General features: G+C 41.3%; 1 protein-coding gene across 1 annotated transcript; it reads left to right on the top strand.

Moving 5' to 3' along the window:
* Nucleotides 1-689: 689 nt before the first annotated feature.
* tlx2 (T cell leukemia homeobox 2) lies at nucleotides 690-11,943 on the top strand (the record flags this gene model as incomplete). The annotated part of the gene is made up of 4 exons (XM_083980461.1): nucleotides 690-1,272; nucleotides 7,820-8,032; nucleotides 8,715-8,952; nucleotides 11,727-11,943. The coding sequence occupies exons 1-4, from the start codon at nucleotides 696-698 to the stop codon at nucleotides 11,941-11,943; spliced, it is 1,245 nt and encodes a 414-aa protein (XP_083836587.1). The 5' UTR covers nucleotides 690-695.
* Nucleotides 11,944-13,626: the final 1,683 nt, after the last annotated feature.

The following is a 13,626-nucleotide window of genomic DNA, read 5'->3' as shown; positions in this document are numbered from 1 at the left end:
GTCAGCGCTTCGTCTTCCGCTCTCCGGGTTTGGTTCTGTTTGGTTCTGGTTTTGTTTTGTCTGCTGCTGCTGTTGTTGCTGCTGCTGCTGCTGCTGTATTTTGATGCGACCAGCTTGGGTATCTATCCTGCCACCGCTCACTCGCGTATGGATCGTCTCTGCCAGAGTGTAGGCGAACAAAGCGCATCGAGCCTCTCTCCTCCACGGATCTTTTTTTTTTCTTTTTTGTGCATGTGTGTGTGAGTACTCGGGATAACCCCTCGGCGTCTTGTGCTGTTGTTGTTTTGTTTTTTTTTGTTTTTTTTTCTTGTTGGTAGGTTTCCTTGTGTCCACTTCACGGCGGGAGAAAACGCCGCTGTTAAACATGGATACGCTCTTTCTTTGCCCGGCGGACAGGCATTTAATTTAGGGAACACCCGATCCCCTCCGCTGCTGGACAGAAATAATGGCAAGATTTTGGATAGCGCCGGACACGTTATTGGTTTCCTGGGAGTAAGAAGAGGCCTGTGTCGATGCTCGAGAACAGAAAACAGCCCAGTTCTGCAGTAAATAAAAAACACACACACATCCAAACATTTCTTTCTCCAAAAAAGGCGTGAGTTACCAGATGACAAAAACACAACCCGGTGCTGCTGAAACACACTGACACACACACAGAAGCGATTTAAAAACAAAAACAAAAAAACAAAAAAACTATGGAGCACACCGGGATCGAGGAGGTGAACCAGACGCACCAGCAGCAGCATGAACCCATCAGCTTCGGGATCGACCAAATCCTGAACAGCTCGGACCAGTCCAGCGGCTGCATGCTGCCCAACCGGACTGACCCGGATTACGCGCTGGCCTCCTCCAACGTGTACAGCAGCAACGGCTACAACAGCGTCTACAACCCGGCCTGCTCCATGGCGGCGGCGGCGGCGGCGGGGCTGGCCGGCTCCTACAACGTCAACATGAACATGAACGTCAGTATGAACATGAACATGAACGTTAACGTGAACTCGGGTGGTGGTGGTGGTGGTGGCGGTGGCGGCGGTGGTGGCGCTGCCGGTGGAGTGATCCGCGTGCCGGCGCACAGACCCATGCCGCCTCCGCCGCCGCCGCCCGTCGCCGCCGCGCCGCATCCGCCCCCCTCGGCGCATCCGCCGGGCATCGCGCCGGGAATCCCCTCGATGCCCGGGATGGGGATGGGGATGGGAATGGGAATGGGGAATGCGAACTTCACCTTCCCGTGGATGGAGAGCAGTAGGAGGTTTGCCAAAGACAGACTAACAGGTAAACAGAGTGTACAACACCTGTAAACTCAGTTGTGTTTACTATAATGTACCTACACACACACACACACACACACACACACAACACCTTCATGTTCCTTCACGAGCATTTCACGCCCTTATAATGAAACAGACACTCACACAGCAGCAGCAGTAGTAGTATTATTCCCTTAAGGAAATTGAAATGAATGCAACTGGACTTGGTTATTTGTCTATGAAGACGTTTCACTTCACTTTCTTCCTATAACAAAGTCGAGTTGCATTCGATTTAAATTTCCTTGAGATAACTATGACCTGGACAAATGAGAATATTCACAGGCCCAGTAGTAGTAGTAGTAGTAGTATGGTGTTTTTCCGTCGTGCAGGGTTGAGTTGTGATTATTTTCTGACTCTGGGGTTTTTAAATCAGGGCCTGAGCGATGAGCTGCACGAGGCTCCACTGTGTCTGGGTCTAACAGCTCCACGAATTGAAGCAGCAGCTGATGATTTCATCTTTAGGTTGTAATCTATAACGAATCGTCTATATGCACACACACGCACACACACAATACACCCACACACACACACATACACATAGTCGGTTTTATTATGGTGGAAGGGCAGCCTGACAAACGAGTGCAGAAATTGACATGGACATGCTGATGAATCAGTATTGGACCATCACTCTCCATTTACAGCGGATGACGGATAACGACGTCCCCCGGTTTCTTTCTCTCTTTTTTTTTCATGAGGATGAATTATTTTTTTTCTTTCTGAGAGCCGCACAGTAACAATATGGCATTTAAAAACCTATAGCCTACTATTGTCATTAGTATTATCATTCTTATTTTATTGTTATTATTCAGAGCAGCTGGAATTTAAAACAGGCTAATGAAAGATTTAATTCTTTTTTATTCTTATTCTTATATTGGACACCAAATGCATTATATTAAAATAACTTAGCACCATTAATCAGCGTATTTCATATTTAATTATCACTATTTAAAAGCTCACATTTGCATTGGTTTATTTAAACTGAGGATTTGGTTAATCAAGATTTGTTTTCTTGCCTGAAATGACTCAATTACTTCCACAGTAAGTTTGTGAATTAAAAAAAAAGTCACAGAATTACTCCCAAAGTGTCATAATTAAATAAAATGTGCCAAAATATAATACACAATCAGATCTTTTGTAGTTTATATATAGTAGGCTAGTTCATATTTAAATGAGAATTTTCACTGTGTGTACGCTTTTTGTAGAAAATAAATTAACCAAAAACATGAATGAATGAAATAACTGTATAATCAAAAATAAACAAATACAAAAATAAAAATAAAAAGTAGGATCCACAACTACATAATAAACCTATTTTTACACACATGCTTTCTAGTGAAGATAATCTGTGTCACACAATCTGCAGGTCACATGTAGGAGGTCCTAGTTGTTTACATATTTGTATCTTCCCAAAAAAATTCAAATACCCTACTGTGTTTTTGTTTTGCTTTGTTTTGAACCTCATCTTGGTTTCAGTTTAGGATAATTTTGGATGCAGGGAGGAGGGAGCAACACACAGTCACATTATTGAACATATAAGACAGTGACTCATTCTACATGTTACACCAGACAGACTTTGCATGTAGGCAAATTTAAGATGAAGATAGCTGCTAATACAAAAGCAAGTAAAAAAAAAAAAAAAAAAAATCCTTTAATTTTCCTTAAAAAAATGTCAACCTGCCACTGTAAGCAGACTTTATCTTATTTCTATTGTATAGGCTATTATATCATATTTTATTATACTTTAGAGGAGGAGGGGGGTTCTTCCTCTGTGTGTGTGTTTTTTTTCCTCATGACCTCATCGTTATGAAGATGAAAATGAACAACAGCATGGATTATCCGCGCTCTCCCACCTCACCCACCTCTCCACGCATTAAATATTCACCATTCCGTTCTTTGGAGCTGATTAATTATTAAAAACCGGGGGACGATATGTCAACTGCAAAAAGATCCAGTGTAAATAGGCTTATCAATTTTACTCATAGTCACCGAGGGCCTCTCGTTTAATTTCTCTCTCAGCTTTGTGTCGCTGTAATTATTTCGCAGCTTATATCTTTCCACTGTATTGATCAGCCGAAGATCAGCAGCAGCAGCAACACACACACTCTTATACACACACGTACACACACACACACACACTCTTGTAGCTTACACATACACACACACACACGCTCCAGATTTAGCCTGCTCTGTTTTCTATAAAAGGCCGTAAATCCAATAGACTATCATCTATCCTGATGGGCAGAGAACCATTTTAAATGTTTCTCTCTGCTTCTTGTTTTTCTCGTCGCTTTCCAACTTGAAACCAGAGGAGAATAAAACACACACACACACACACACACACACACATAGACACACGGCCTCTCGCAGCATTAAACAGCCCCAGCGTGCTGCTGCCAAAGAGGCTGCTGCTCCGCTCAGCTCCCTGCATGGCAGCCAGTGGAGGTGTTTTTTTCTTTAAGCTTGGGGATGTAAAAATTGCACAATAGATTTTTCTCAGTTTTCACACTGACATGAGAGCTGAAGGCTGAAGGAGTTCGTGTTTCAGCTTTTTTTTTTTTTAAAGAAAGAAAGAAAAGAAATCACTTAGAGTTGTGTGTGTGTCAGACTGACGCAAGGATTAAGATCCGGGGTGTTAAAGGCATCAATTAATCCAGCTCTGAAAATATAGACTTGTTTATTATATCGCAGAGAGCTCGTGTTGATCACCAGCCCTCGTGCTGCAGGGCTTACAGGCTTTAACTTATTCACTTCATTTATCTTTTATTATTTCTCTCACATTTCACCACTAATTTGATCCAGTTATTATTATTATTGGTTCATGTGGATTAATTGCAGTGTCATTTCTTTGTGCGTCCAAAATAAATTTACTTAATTTTCAACTAAATCCATGATTTTTGATTAAATAAAAACAAAAAAGTAAAACACAAATAAAGAACATATACAGCAACAAAAAAACAAAAAAAAAACAGGCCACAAATAAAAATAATAGAAAAAGTGAGCAATTTCATAGAACAGAATAGAATAGGAGTTTACTGCGGATTTAAATACGTTGAAACAAAACGTAAGAAATGTAATTAATAAAATCACAATTTGGGCATATGTATAGCTCACCAACGTCCAAAAACAAATGCATAATAACAACAAAAATAGCAATAATGTGGACCGTTTTGGGCATCGTTGCAATAAACAGAGCCATAATACAGCACGTGCAGCTCTACAGGCCACGTAGCATCAATAAAAAAACATAATTAAACCTTTTTTTCTCTCTCTGTCTTGGTTTTAATGGCTCAGAGCATTAAAAAATGTGACTTTATTTTCGTTTAGCTCGAGCCCTCGTGTGTTTTCCAGCTGCCCTGATTCTCGCTCGTGACATCAGACAGTCTCTCCCTCTCTGCCTTTTTTGTCCCGCATAAGTGTAATAAATAGCAATATATGTTCATGTTATATTTCAATATCCCCTTTAGAAGAATCCTTCACGGATATATTTATTAGATTGCTACAAAGGTAATATCCGCAGTGGGGAAGCGAGGCGCTGTCACAGAGAAGTATTATTAAGTATAAGTGGTTTTATTATGGGAAACATATTCTCCACGGCAGCATTTTATTTTTTGATATGCTTATGCTAAATTGTATTAACCCAGGCAGCAGATTTACTATTCCAGAGCATTTTTTTTCTTTTTACATGAACAAGCAATCACGTGGTTTAGTTTTAATTTTTCTTTATTGTTAATTTTTTTTTCAAGTCTAAATGATCCGATGTCGTTCAGTTAGTTCAATGGGCTATAGGCTATAGCCTACATGACCTCTACACCAGTGTGAGTGGGATTTTCCACATCATCTTCATTAACTGTTTAACTGTTTTCCAGGCTGTTGAGAAAAACTATTAATGCTCAGGAAAAATAATTAAGTATTAAAGCAATATTTAATAATAGATTTCACACTTAAAGAAAAAATGCTTATAGGTATAATGTACAGTGCACAAACTGGAACAATATAACAACATAATATAACTTTTAGTGAATAATGTGGACTGGATGTGGATTAACTTTATTTTTATTGTCCTATGTATTATTTTTTCCCCTGTCTGGCTATTTAATAATGGCAGAAGAGGCTTTTATGAACAGACATATGATCTGACTGTAAGAATACAGAGATATTCTGAATAGGATTTATTTTGATTCATGGTTATTTCATTAGGACTGATGCGGTTGAGCAGGGACAGTCTTTCAATTTAGATGCCAAGTATAAGTCAGTGCTGGACGACATGAGCTCAAACATTACATCATTGTTGCACAGTGGTAAGAATAGAAAGGAATAAATCTGAAGGCATATAGCCTATCTGATTCCAGGGCTTCGTCCCTCAGTCAAAACATTAAACATGACTGATGCAGCATCCGAGGCATCTTGGGATCATATATTCTACCAGCGTTTTCTTTTTTGCACGTTGTAAAAGTGAAAAGCCTCGATCGCTGCAAGTTGGCAGGTCCAAAAGGGCTCCTGCTGCACGCTGCATGTTGGGTTGCCTCTGAACGTGCTTCAATGTGTCTGGTCCATTAGTTAGCCCATATACAGATGGTCTGAAATAGCCATCTTAATGCAGTATATTATTCAGCCAGACCTGCCACTGGCAGCAAAACAGCAGGCCTGCTCGCACTCAAGGCTGCACATAGTTTTGCGCAATGAGAGGCCGATTGAAATGAAACAACTATTGGCTATATTTAAATCTATATATAGAGACAGAAGCAAGCACAGGAGGTTTGAAAACACACCATGCAGTGCAATAAGGTCCCCTATAAATCCACCATTAAGGGCCACAAAGGTGCTACAGTCTGTTGTGAGCACCTATAGCAATATTATAGAAACATAATACAAATAAATTCACTATAAACTCATGATTAAATACCATAGATGCCTGTCTGGGTCCCAAAAGGAATATTAAAAGGATACAATTACCATTTTATTATTATTGAGCATCAGAGCAACACATAATGTGAAACATGATAATAATGTTATATTACTGTAGGAGATTAAAAATAATAATGAGAAGAAGAAGAAGAAGAAGAAGAAGAAGAAGAAGGAGGAGGGGGTAAAAAAAAAAAGAAAAGCAGAAAAAGAAAAGGTCCCTATAAAAGTTGTGAGTTTTCATTTCAGGCACTAAATCTGCATCGCTAATGGGTTTGACGTTAACTTTGTGTGACCTACTGTAAACTGCACACTGCAGCAATTTATCTTTACTTTACAAATCATTTGCTCGTGTCGTGTGTAGTATAACGCCTCAATTTGCCACTCGTGTGTTCAGCAGCACCCACCAGGGGATGTCGTCGGCAGCATGCACGCTCCCTGGAAACGACTGCCGAGCGCATAATAACAGCTTCATGTTCCATTTTCCATCCAAATTGTCATCGTCTGTGTGGCAAAATGAATTTTTTAGGTCGCTGAGACTCTGAGAGCAGATACAACAACAGCAGCTACAGCTTCAGCAGCACATGGCCCTGCTCCATTCCTCCCGCCTCCCAAGGGGACACCTATTGCAGATGTTTTCATATTCATTTTGGCTCCTGGTGAGCTTTTCTGACAAAACAAAAACAAATAAACACCCTGTAAGACAGCAGGAGAAACAGCTTGCTGGGGAGGAATGACACACAGATGCAAGGAGAGAGAGAGAGTGGCGGAGAGTAGTTGATTTCCATTCTGCCTTGAAAAATAGCGAAATGCGGCTGGGGAGTGGATCTATGGCCAAAAACGATCTCATTACATTTATTGATCTTCTGTTTACCCATGGCTGACAAAATAGACAGGATTCATAGATATTTTATGATGCTGAAGATAAGTTGTTATTAATACCCAGATATATGAAAGCGAGCCACCACCACCAACGGGCAGTGAGGTAGAGACAGGAGTATAAAAAAACACAATATAGACTATAATTATAATGACTGTGTGCACTTTATACATCTGTGAAATAGACACAATGACGAAGCAACTGCAGAGAATATAATCGATACATGTTGACCTGTTTATTGCTGCAAATGTTTGATTTCTGTTTTGTGCAAGCATTGAATGTTTTAATTTGACAGGATTGATAACTCTAGGTTATTTTACTTTGTTAGGTTGAATGTCTGAATAGTTTAAAGTAGCTTAACATTGTTACAGCGGTTGTTAAATTATATTTTGACCTTCATCACATTATCATTGGATGACCCTGATTGCCTGTTTCTGATTTGCTGACTAGTATGTGCCTGATTTGCTTTGGTAACTCTGCTACATGTCATTTATTCTTTCAAGTGGAAGGTATTTATCTTTTGTTTTTGTTTTTTTAAGCAAACCTTTTCAAATGCTAACTTAAGAGACTAGCAGTAAATAACATTAAAGTAGCCTCTGTTCATCATTCAGGCCTCCTTCATGTGATTAGCTGCTATGCGTCGGTGCCGGCCCGGCGGCGGCAGCTGCTGCAGCTGCTGCTGCTGCTGTGCTCCAGATGTGGGACCTTACTGTGTCTCCCTTTCCTTTAGGGGAGCAGGCAGAGGAGAGCCGAGCTGGAGAGGCGACAGGGGGCCCGGGGGCCGCCGGGTCCCTCTGTCCTCTCCCCAAGGGAGACATCGGCAGGGTCCCTGTCTGGAGCACTGTGGAGACATTAGCCAAATGCTATTACCCCGAGCTCGCTCACCTGCGAGACGGCAATGGCCTCCTAGCAGACTATCCTTTCCCAAAGGGGGGTTGTGCAGGTGAGTCACCCCCTCCCCCTACCTCACCCATCTAATTTTTGTGTGGTTTGTTTTGTTTTTTATTAACACAACTCAACCTCTGAAATTTCAAACTGTCTGCTCAAGAATACGTTTTCATTTGTTTAGATTTGTACTTTTATTTCTAAGAGGTCAATTTATCACCAGCTACAAGCCATATCTCACTCTGAATTGTTTTTGGAAACTATATTGCATATCTAAGCTCTCTAAATGTCCCCGTATGACTTTTTCCCTTTGACTTCCTGTCGGTATAATCCATCGTGCTGTTTGGTTTTCACAAATCTGGCAGGGGAATTGAAGTCGTAATTACATTTATCTTCTTCACTTGGCAGCTTCTGGGCCTTTTTCTTAGACCCCCTGACTTTTTTTTTTTTTTTAGAGTTGAGAGACAGACTAGGAATTAATTTTATACAACCATGGCTTTGGACAAGAAAATAATGTGAATGTGTGCAAACAAAACCTCAAGGGAAATAAGTTCATTCTTCAGAAACACAGATCAGTGCTGTTTAGAAATGGGAAAACATTCATTTTGCTTATTGCTAATGCTAACACTGAAGTGTGCTGTGTTTAAAGCTCTAACCCACAACACACATAAAGCTCCATGCTTGATTAAACGGCGCCGGCTGATGTCAAATACCTTCTCTCTTTTTTTCTGTCTTTTCAGCTGCCCTCTCGCCCTTCTCCGTGACCCGGCGTATCGGACACCCGTACCAAAACCGGACGCCGCCCAAGAGGAAAAAGCCTCGCACCTCCTTCAGCCGGGTGCAGATCTGCGAGCTGGAGAAACGGTTTCACCGGCAGAAGTACCTGGCGTCGGCAGAGCGCGCCACCTTGGCCAAGGCCCTGAAGATGACAGACGCACAAGTCAAGACCTGGTTTCAGAACAGACGGACAAAATGGCGGTAAGATTGGTTTCACTTCGGCATCCTTTTAAGGCGGAGGGGGGATAGTAAAAGCCAAAGTGTCATAACTCTCTCCTCCAGCCATCATATTTTTGCTCATTTTCTTCTCCCACATGATCTACTTAGGCAAAACAAACATGTCCTGGTGGATTGTTCAGGAGCTATTTGTCTTTATGAGCGCAGGATGCAGCAGCAGCCACTCCTTCCAATTTTTTTTTCTTGCGCCCATAAATCGACGGCAGTGAATGTGTCTCTGTTTTGCTCTTAACCGTCCACAAAATGCTCACTTGTGTTTTACTTTAAACACGAGTAAAGCGGTCCGCAGCCGAAGCCGGGTTTGTACAACACAACACCTATTTTGCTTAGCTTAGCTGCCAGTCGAGGCCAGTTCACTTGACCAAGCACAATCACTTCTGAGCCTCCTGAAAGGGCCTTTTAGAAAATTGCTGTCCAAAGCAATACTGAAACACTCACAGGAGGAATTGACTGCCAAGTCCATAGACAGAAGAAAGAGAAAACACACGCACACACCAACACACACCAACACACACACACACACACACTCCTTCACTTCATTCTAACTGTTGTTTATAGCCATTTGGAAGTAAATGAGTAGGAAATCACATTATGATGCCCTGCCCTTAGTTAAAGGGGTAGGATGCATTTTTCAAAAGGCACATTACTGCAACAGCTGCATTAAAGAGCTTTAATATTTACGCTTTTTTAAAGCTTAAAAGTGAGCTGTATGTTTGTTGTAGATATAAAAGTTTGGTTTGATTATCCTATTTAAAAAAAATCATTAAAAAAGGTGAATTCAATCCCATTAGTTGCCAAAAAACAAGACAAATCTCTCTTCTATGAGATTTAATAACAATAAATTTGCCTAAAATAAACACGGCCAAGCCGAAGCTACTGTAAGACCGAGCGGCACATCAGGAGTAACAAGGGAATTGGCTTAACTCGTTTTTCTGATTTCCTAGTTTTGCTGAGATTTATGCCTCTCCCTGTGTAGTGTGTGCACCACCTGATAGGATGAGCATGAGGGATGTCCTTTGCGTGACGACTACGCTAGTAACAAGAGGATGATCGAATCAACAGGCAGCGAATAAGATTATGATAATGCTGTTAACAATAATGTGTGGCTAATGGATGGAGGTTGGTGCGCATGAAAGAGTGTTTTAGAGGTGTGTTTTCTGCTTGCATGCGACTCCTTCCTGCCATTTTTAGGTTTGGCAGCGATTGTTTGTTTATTATGGTTTTGTGCTATTAGCAAACACTACAATTTCAAAAGGAGCCTAATACATTCCCCATTCTGCCTTATTCTGTTGACATTTATGCAAACGATTTCCTGTCGTACTCTGTCTGGAGAATTGATTTGAATATTAAGAAAGTTCAACTCAGGAGGAGGAAAAGATTATGAGCAAAAAGCTGCACCCAATCCCTTGAAAGGTGTTAAATCCTCATTCTTTTGCATTCAGCATCTCAGTTCACGTCTTTATTTATCTTGCGGCCTCACCTGGAGCGAGTGCTTCTCTCTGGATACTTTCCAACGCAAACAACCAAACCAAAAAAAAAGCACGTATCAATGTAGCCTGCTACTGTACTGGCTTCAAGAAGAAGAAAAAACACACATCTGGGCCACTTTTCTTCAAAGCAAACGCTGATATCAGCACCTACTGACACAGCATACAGGGTGTAAGTTACTGTGAACATATGCTGTGCTGAAAAGGAACAAAAAAAAAGAAAACACACACAGATGTAACTTTTCACCTTGAGGCAGGACGTGTACTGTTCCTCCTCCCCCTGCGCTAGTCACATTCCCCCACCAACACCTGTCACTCATCCTGATCAGCTGTCATGTAGCCTGCAGCTGAAGCAGCGAGTGCCAGTGTTTGTTGAACATACAGTGAAAGCAGCCGGTTTGCAAATAGTGTTTGCGGGGAATAATGTTTTAGATACTTACAACTGATTTTACAACTGTTTTCTTTAACTTCCTTACTCAGCGGCTCTAAAAAAAACAACAACATGTAACTGACAATTCAGTTTCAGGTATCATTTTAGTCGCATGTTGAATCTTTTCTGCAGCAATTCACACATTTTTCAGCCAACAAATCCACCAACCTGCAGCCTGTGATCTCCAAAAACAGTTCCATGCGTAACATGGGGTTGAGCTTATGTTTGGTTTGGTTTGGTTTAGGCACAAAAAACTGTTGGTCAGATTTAGGAGAAGATTGATCTTTGTGATCGAATAGAAATCAAACAGCGGCACCGAAACCCACCCATGCACCCTTATCCTCCTCCTCCTAGTGACCTCCTGTTTTGCTAGTGTCATGATTACTACGGCCACTAGAGGTCGCACAATAAAACGCTTTACGAACTATGAGTCGTAAAAAGCTGCTGACACAGGCGATTGAAGGACACGTTCTTACCAGACACTCTAAACAACTAAACTAAACAACATATACGTAAGCCTCCCTGTATTTAAGTAAAACTATTCAGGTGCATATAGGAAAAAGTAATTACAAGATAACATGATTCTCCCCTATTTTCCTAAAATGTTAATCACCTTATAAACCCCTGAGATTCATCTTGGTTGTTGCAACTACTGCATAAATATAACCTGGACCCTGCTGTTTGAAACTGAAAGACCGTTTTCTTCTTAATGAGGATAAACATAATGCTGTGGCATCTATGTTTGTGCACATCCATAAGAGTAAACATAATATAGATCCTTAATCTCTCCCTGCTCCCTTTTTGTCTTTCCTTCCGCCCAGGAGACAGACTGCAGAGGAGAGAGAGGCAGAGAGGCAGCAGGCCAACCGGCTGATGCTGCAGCTTCAGCAGGAAGCTTTCCAGAAGACGTTGAGCCAGCCGCTGCAGCCGGACCCGCTCTGCCTGCACAACTCCTCCCTCTACGCCCTGCAGAACCTGCAGCCCTGGGCAGATGACAATAAGGTGACCTCCGTCACCTCCGTGGCATCTGTAGTGTGAGCGTGTGTGCGTGTCTTTATGTGTGTGTGTGTGTGTGTGTGTGTGTGTGTGTAGGAGAGAGAGGGGGAGGGACAAAGGGAGGGATGAAGCTGGGGATGAATGTATCAAGTTTAGGGCTGCAACTAATGATTATTTTCATAATCGATTAATCTGTTGATTATTTAAACGATTAATCGATTAGTTCTTAATAAAATGTAAATAAATGTTGAAAAATGTCAATCAGTGTTCCTCAAACCACAAGATGACGTCCTCAAATGTCTTGTTTTGTCCACAAACCAAAGACATACTCAGTTTATTGTCACGAAGGCACAAAGAAGAGACTTTTTTTCTTAAAAAAACTACTCAAACCAATTATTTGATTATCAAAATAGTTGACGATTAATTTAATAATCGATGAATTGTTGCAGCTCTATCAAGTTGTCGTCAGTGTGAATGGACAAGGAGGAGGAATCTCTCGTTCTATTTCTGACATGGCTGACGTTCAAAAACGCAGCATCATTGTGGGATTGTTGTAGATGCAGGAAAATTATGCTTGTTTTGCTTTGGAAAAAAGAAATATTTGAATGGACATTGCGCCTCTTCACTCATTGATCGTTACCAGCAATATGATGGGGGGAGTATGTGTAGAAAAGAGGGAGACACAGCTATGTGTGGTGTTACTGCCAAGACCTACAAAACACTTGTATATGCAGACTTCACAGCACGGGAGCCGCACTGACGTGTTGCTGTTTGTCAAAAAATTAAGCAAGTCTTCAACTGTTATCTTTACTGTATCTTACGAATGTTGAATCATTTTCCTGCCTTACACCAAGTTTTCACTTTCCCTTCAGCTGACGGTCTAAAAGAGAGGAGGGCACTTTATCCACTAAGTGCCAGGAAACAAATGGACACCTCTGTACATGCCCAACTATCAAGACTGTCCCCTCTTTTGCCTCTGGATCCCTCACGAGGCGGCAGAGACTTGCTGCCACAAATGGCAAAAAAAAAAGACCTCCTGTTTTTCGCTTTTGACTTTGTACAATGTAGTAAAATGCATGTTTCAACCATTTTCTGTGTGCACTCGGAAGTACCATTGAAGCCAGCTGCCGTTGAGGTGGAGCTCCTCCCCGACCGCAGTGCTCAAGTGGTAGTGGATTGGTGGAACTCCTGATCATGGATTCCTCATTATGTTCAATTTAAAAGGTGTTTTATATTAAATGATATTGTGACTTTTTGAAAAAGATGACAAACCTCACTGGTTTTCTTTGCCTCCTTTTGTCTTGTTGGATTTCTTTTTCACACGCCACCTTTTGGGGTGTTTGTCACTATTATGAAAACCATGCAATAATACTTTACGATTTCAGTAGCGGTGGTAGTTAGCCTTGTGGGATTTAGCTATGATTACACATTAAAGTTTCAAACCACCCAAAGGTAAGATACCATCAAATTGTTTCAGAAGGACAGCGCAATACCTTCTTCTTCTTTTTTTTTTTTTTATACATAAAAATTGATGACTACAGCTCCCAGGTGTGAATGTGAAACAGGGCGTTGCTGAAAAACAGCAAGTGTGTTCAGCAAAACTCTCCCTGGATAAAGAAAAACAAAGGTTTGAGAAGTGATGCCAGCTCAAATTAGAAAGGGATTGGTGTGTGAGAAAGTACAAGTTGTGCAGCTGCCAAATTTGAAAACGCACCGCTCTGGGTC

This window comes from Trachurus trachurus, assembly GCF_905171665.1.
Source record: "Trachurus trachurus genome assembly, chromosome: 10".
NCBI classification, from domain to species: domain Eukaryota; kingdom Metazoa; phylum Chordata; class Actinopteri; order Carangiformes; family Carangidae; genus Trachurus; species Trachurus trachurus.
Note: the sequence above shows the minus strand (reverse complement) of the source record. Positions and strands in the feature narration are given on the sequence as shown.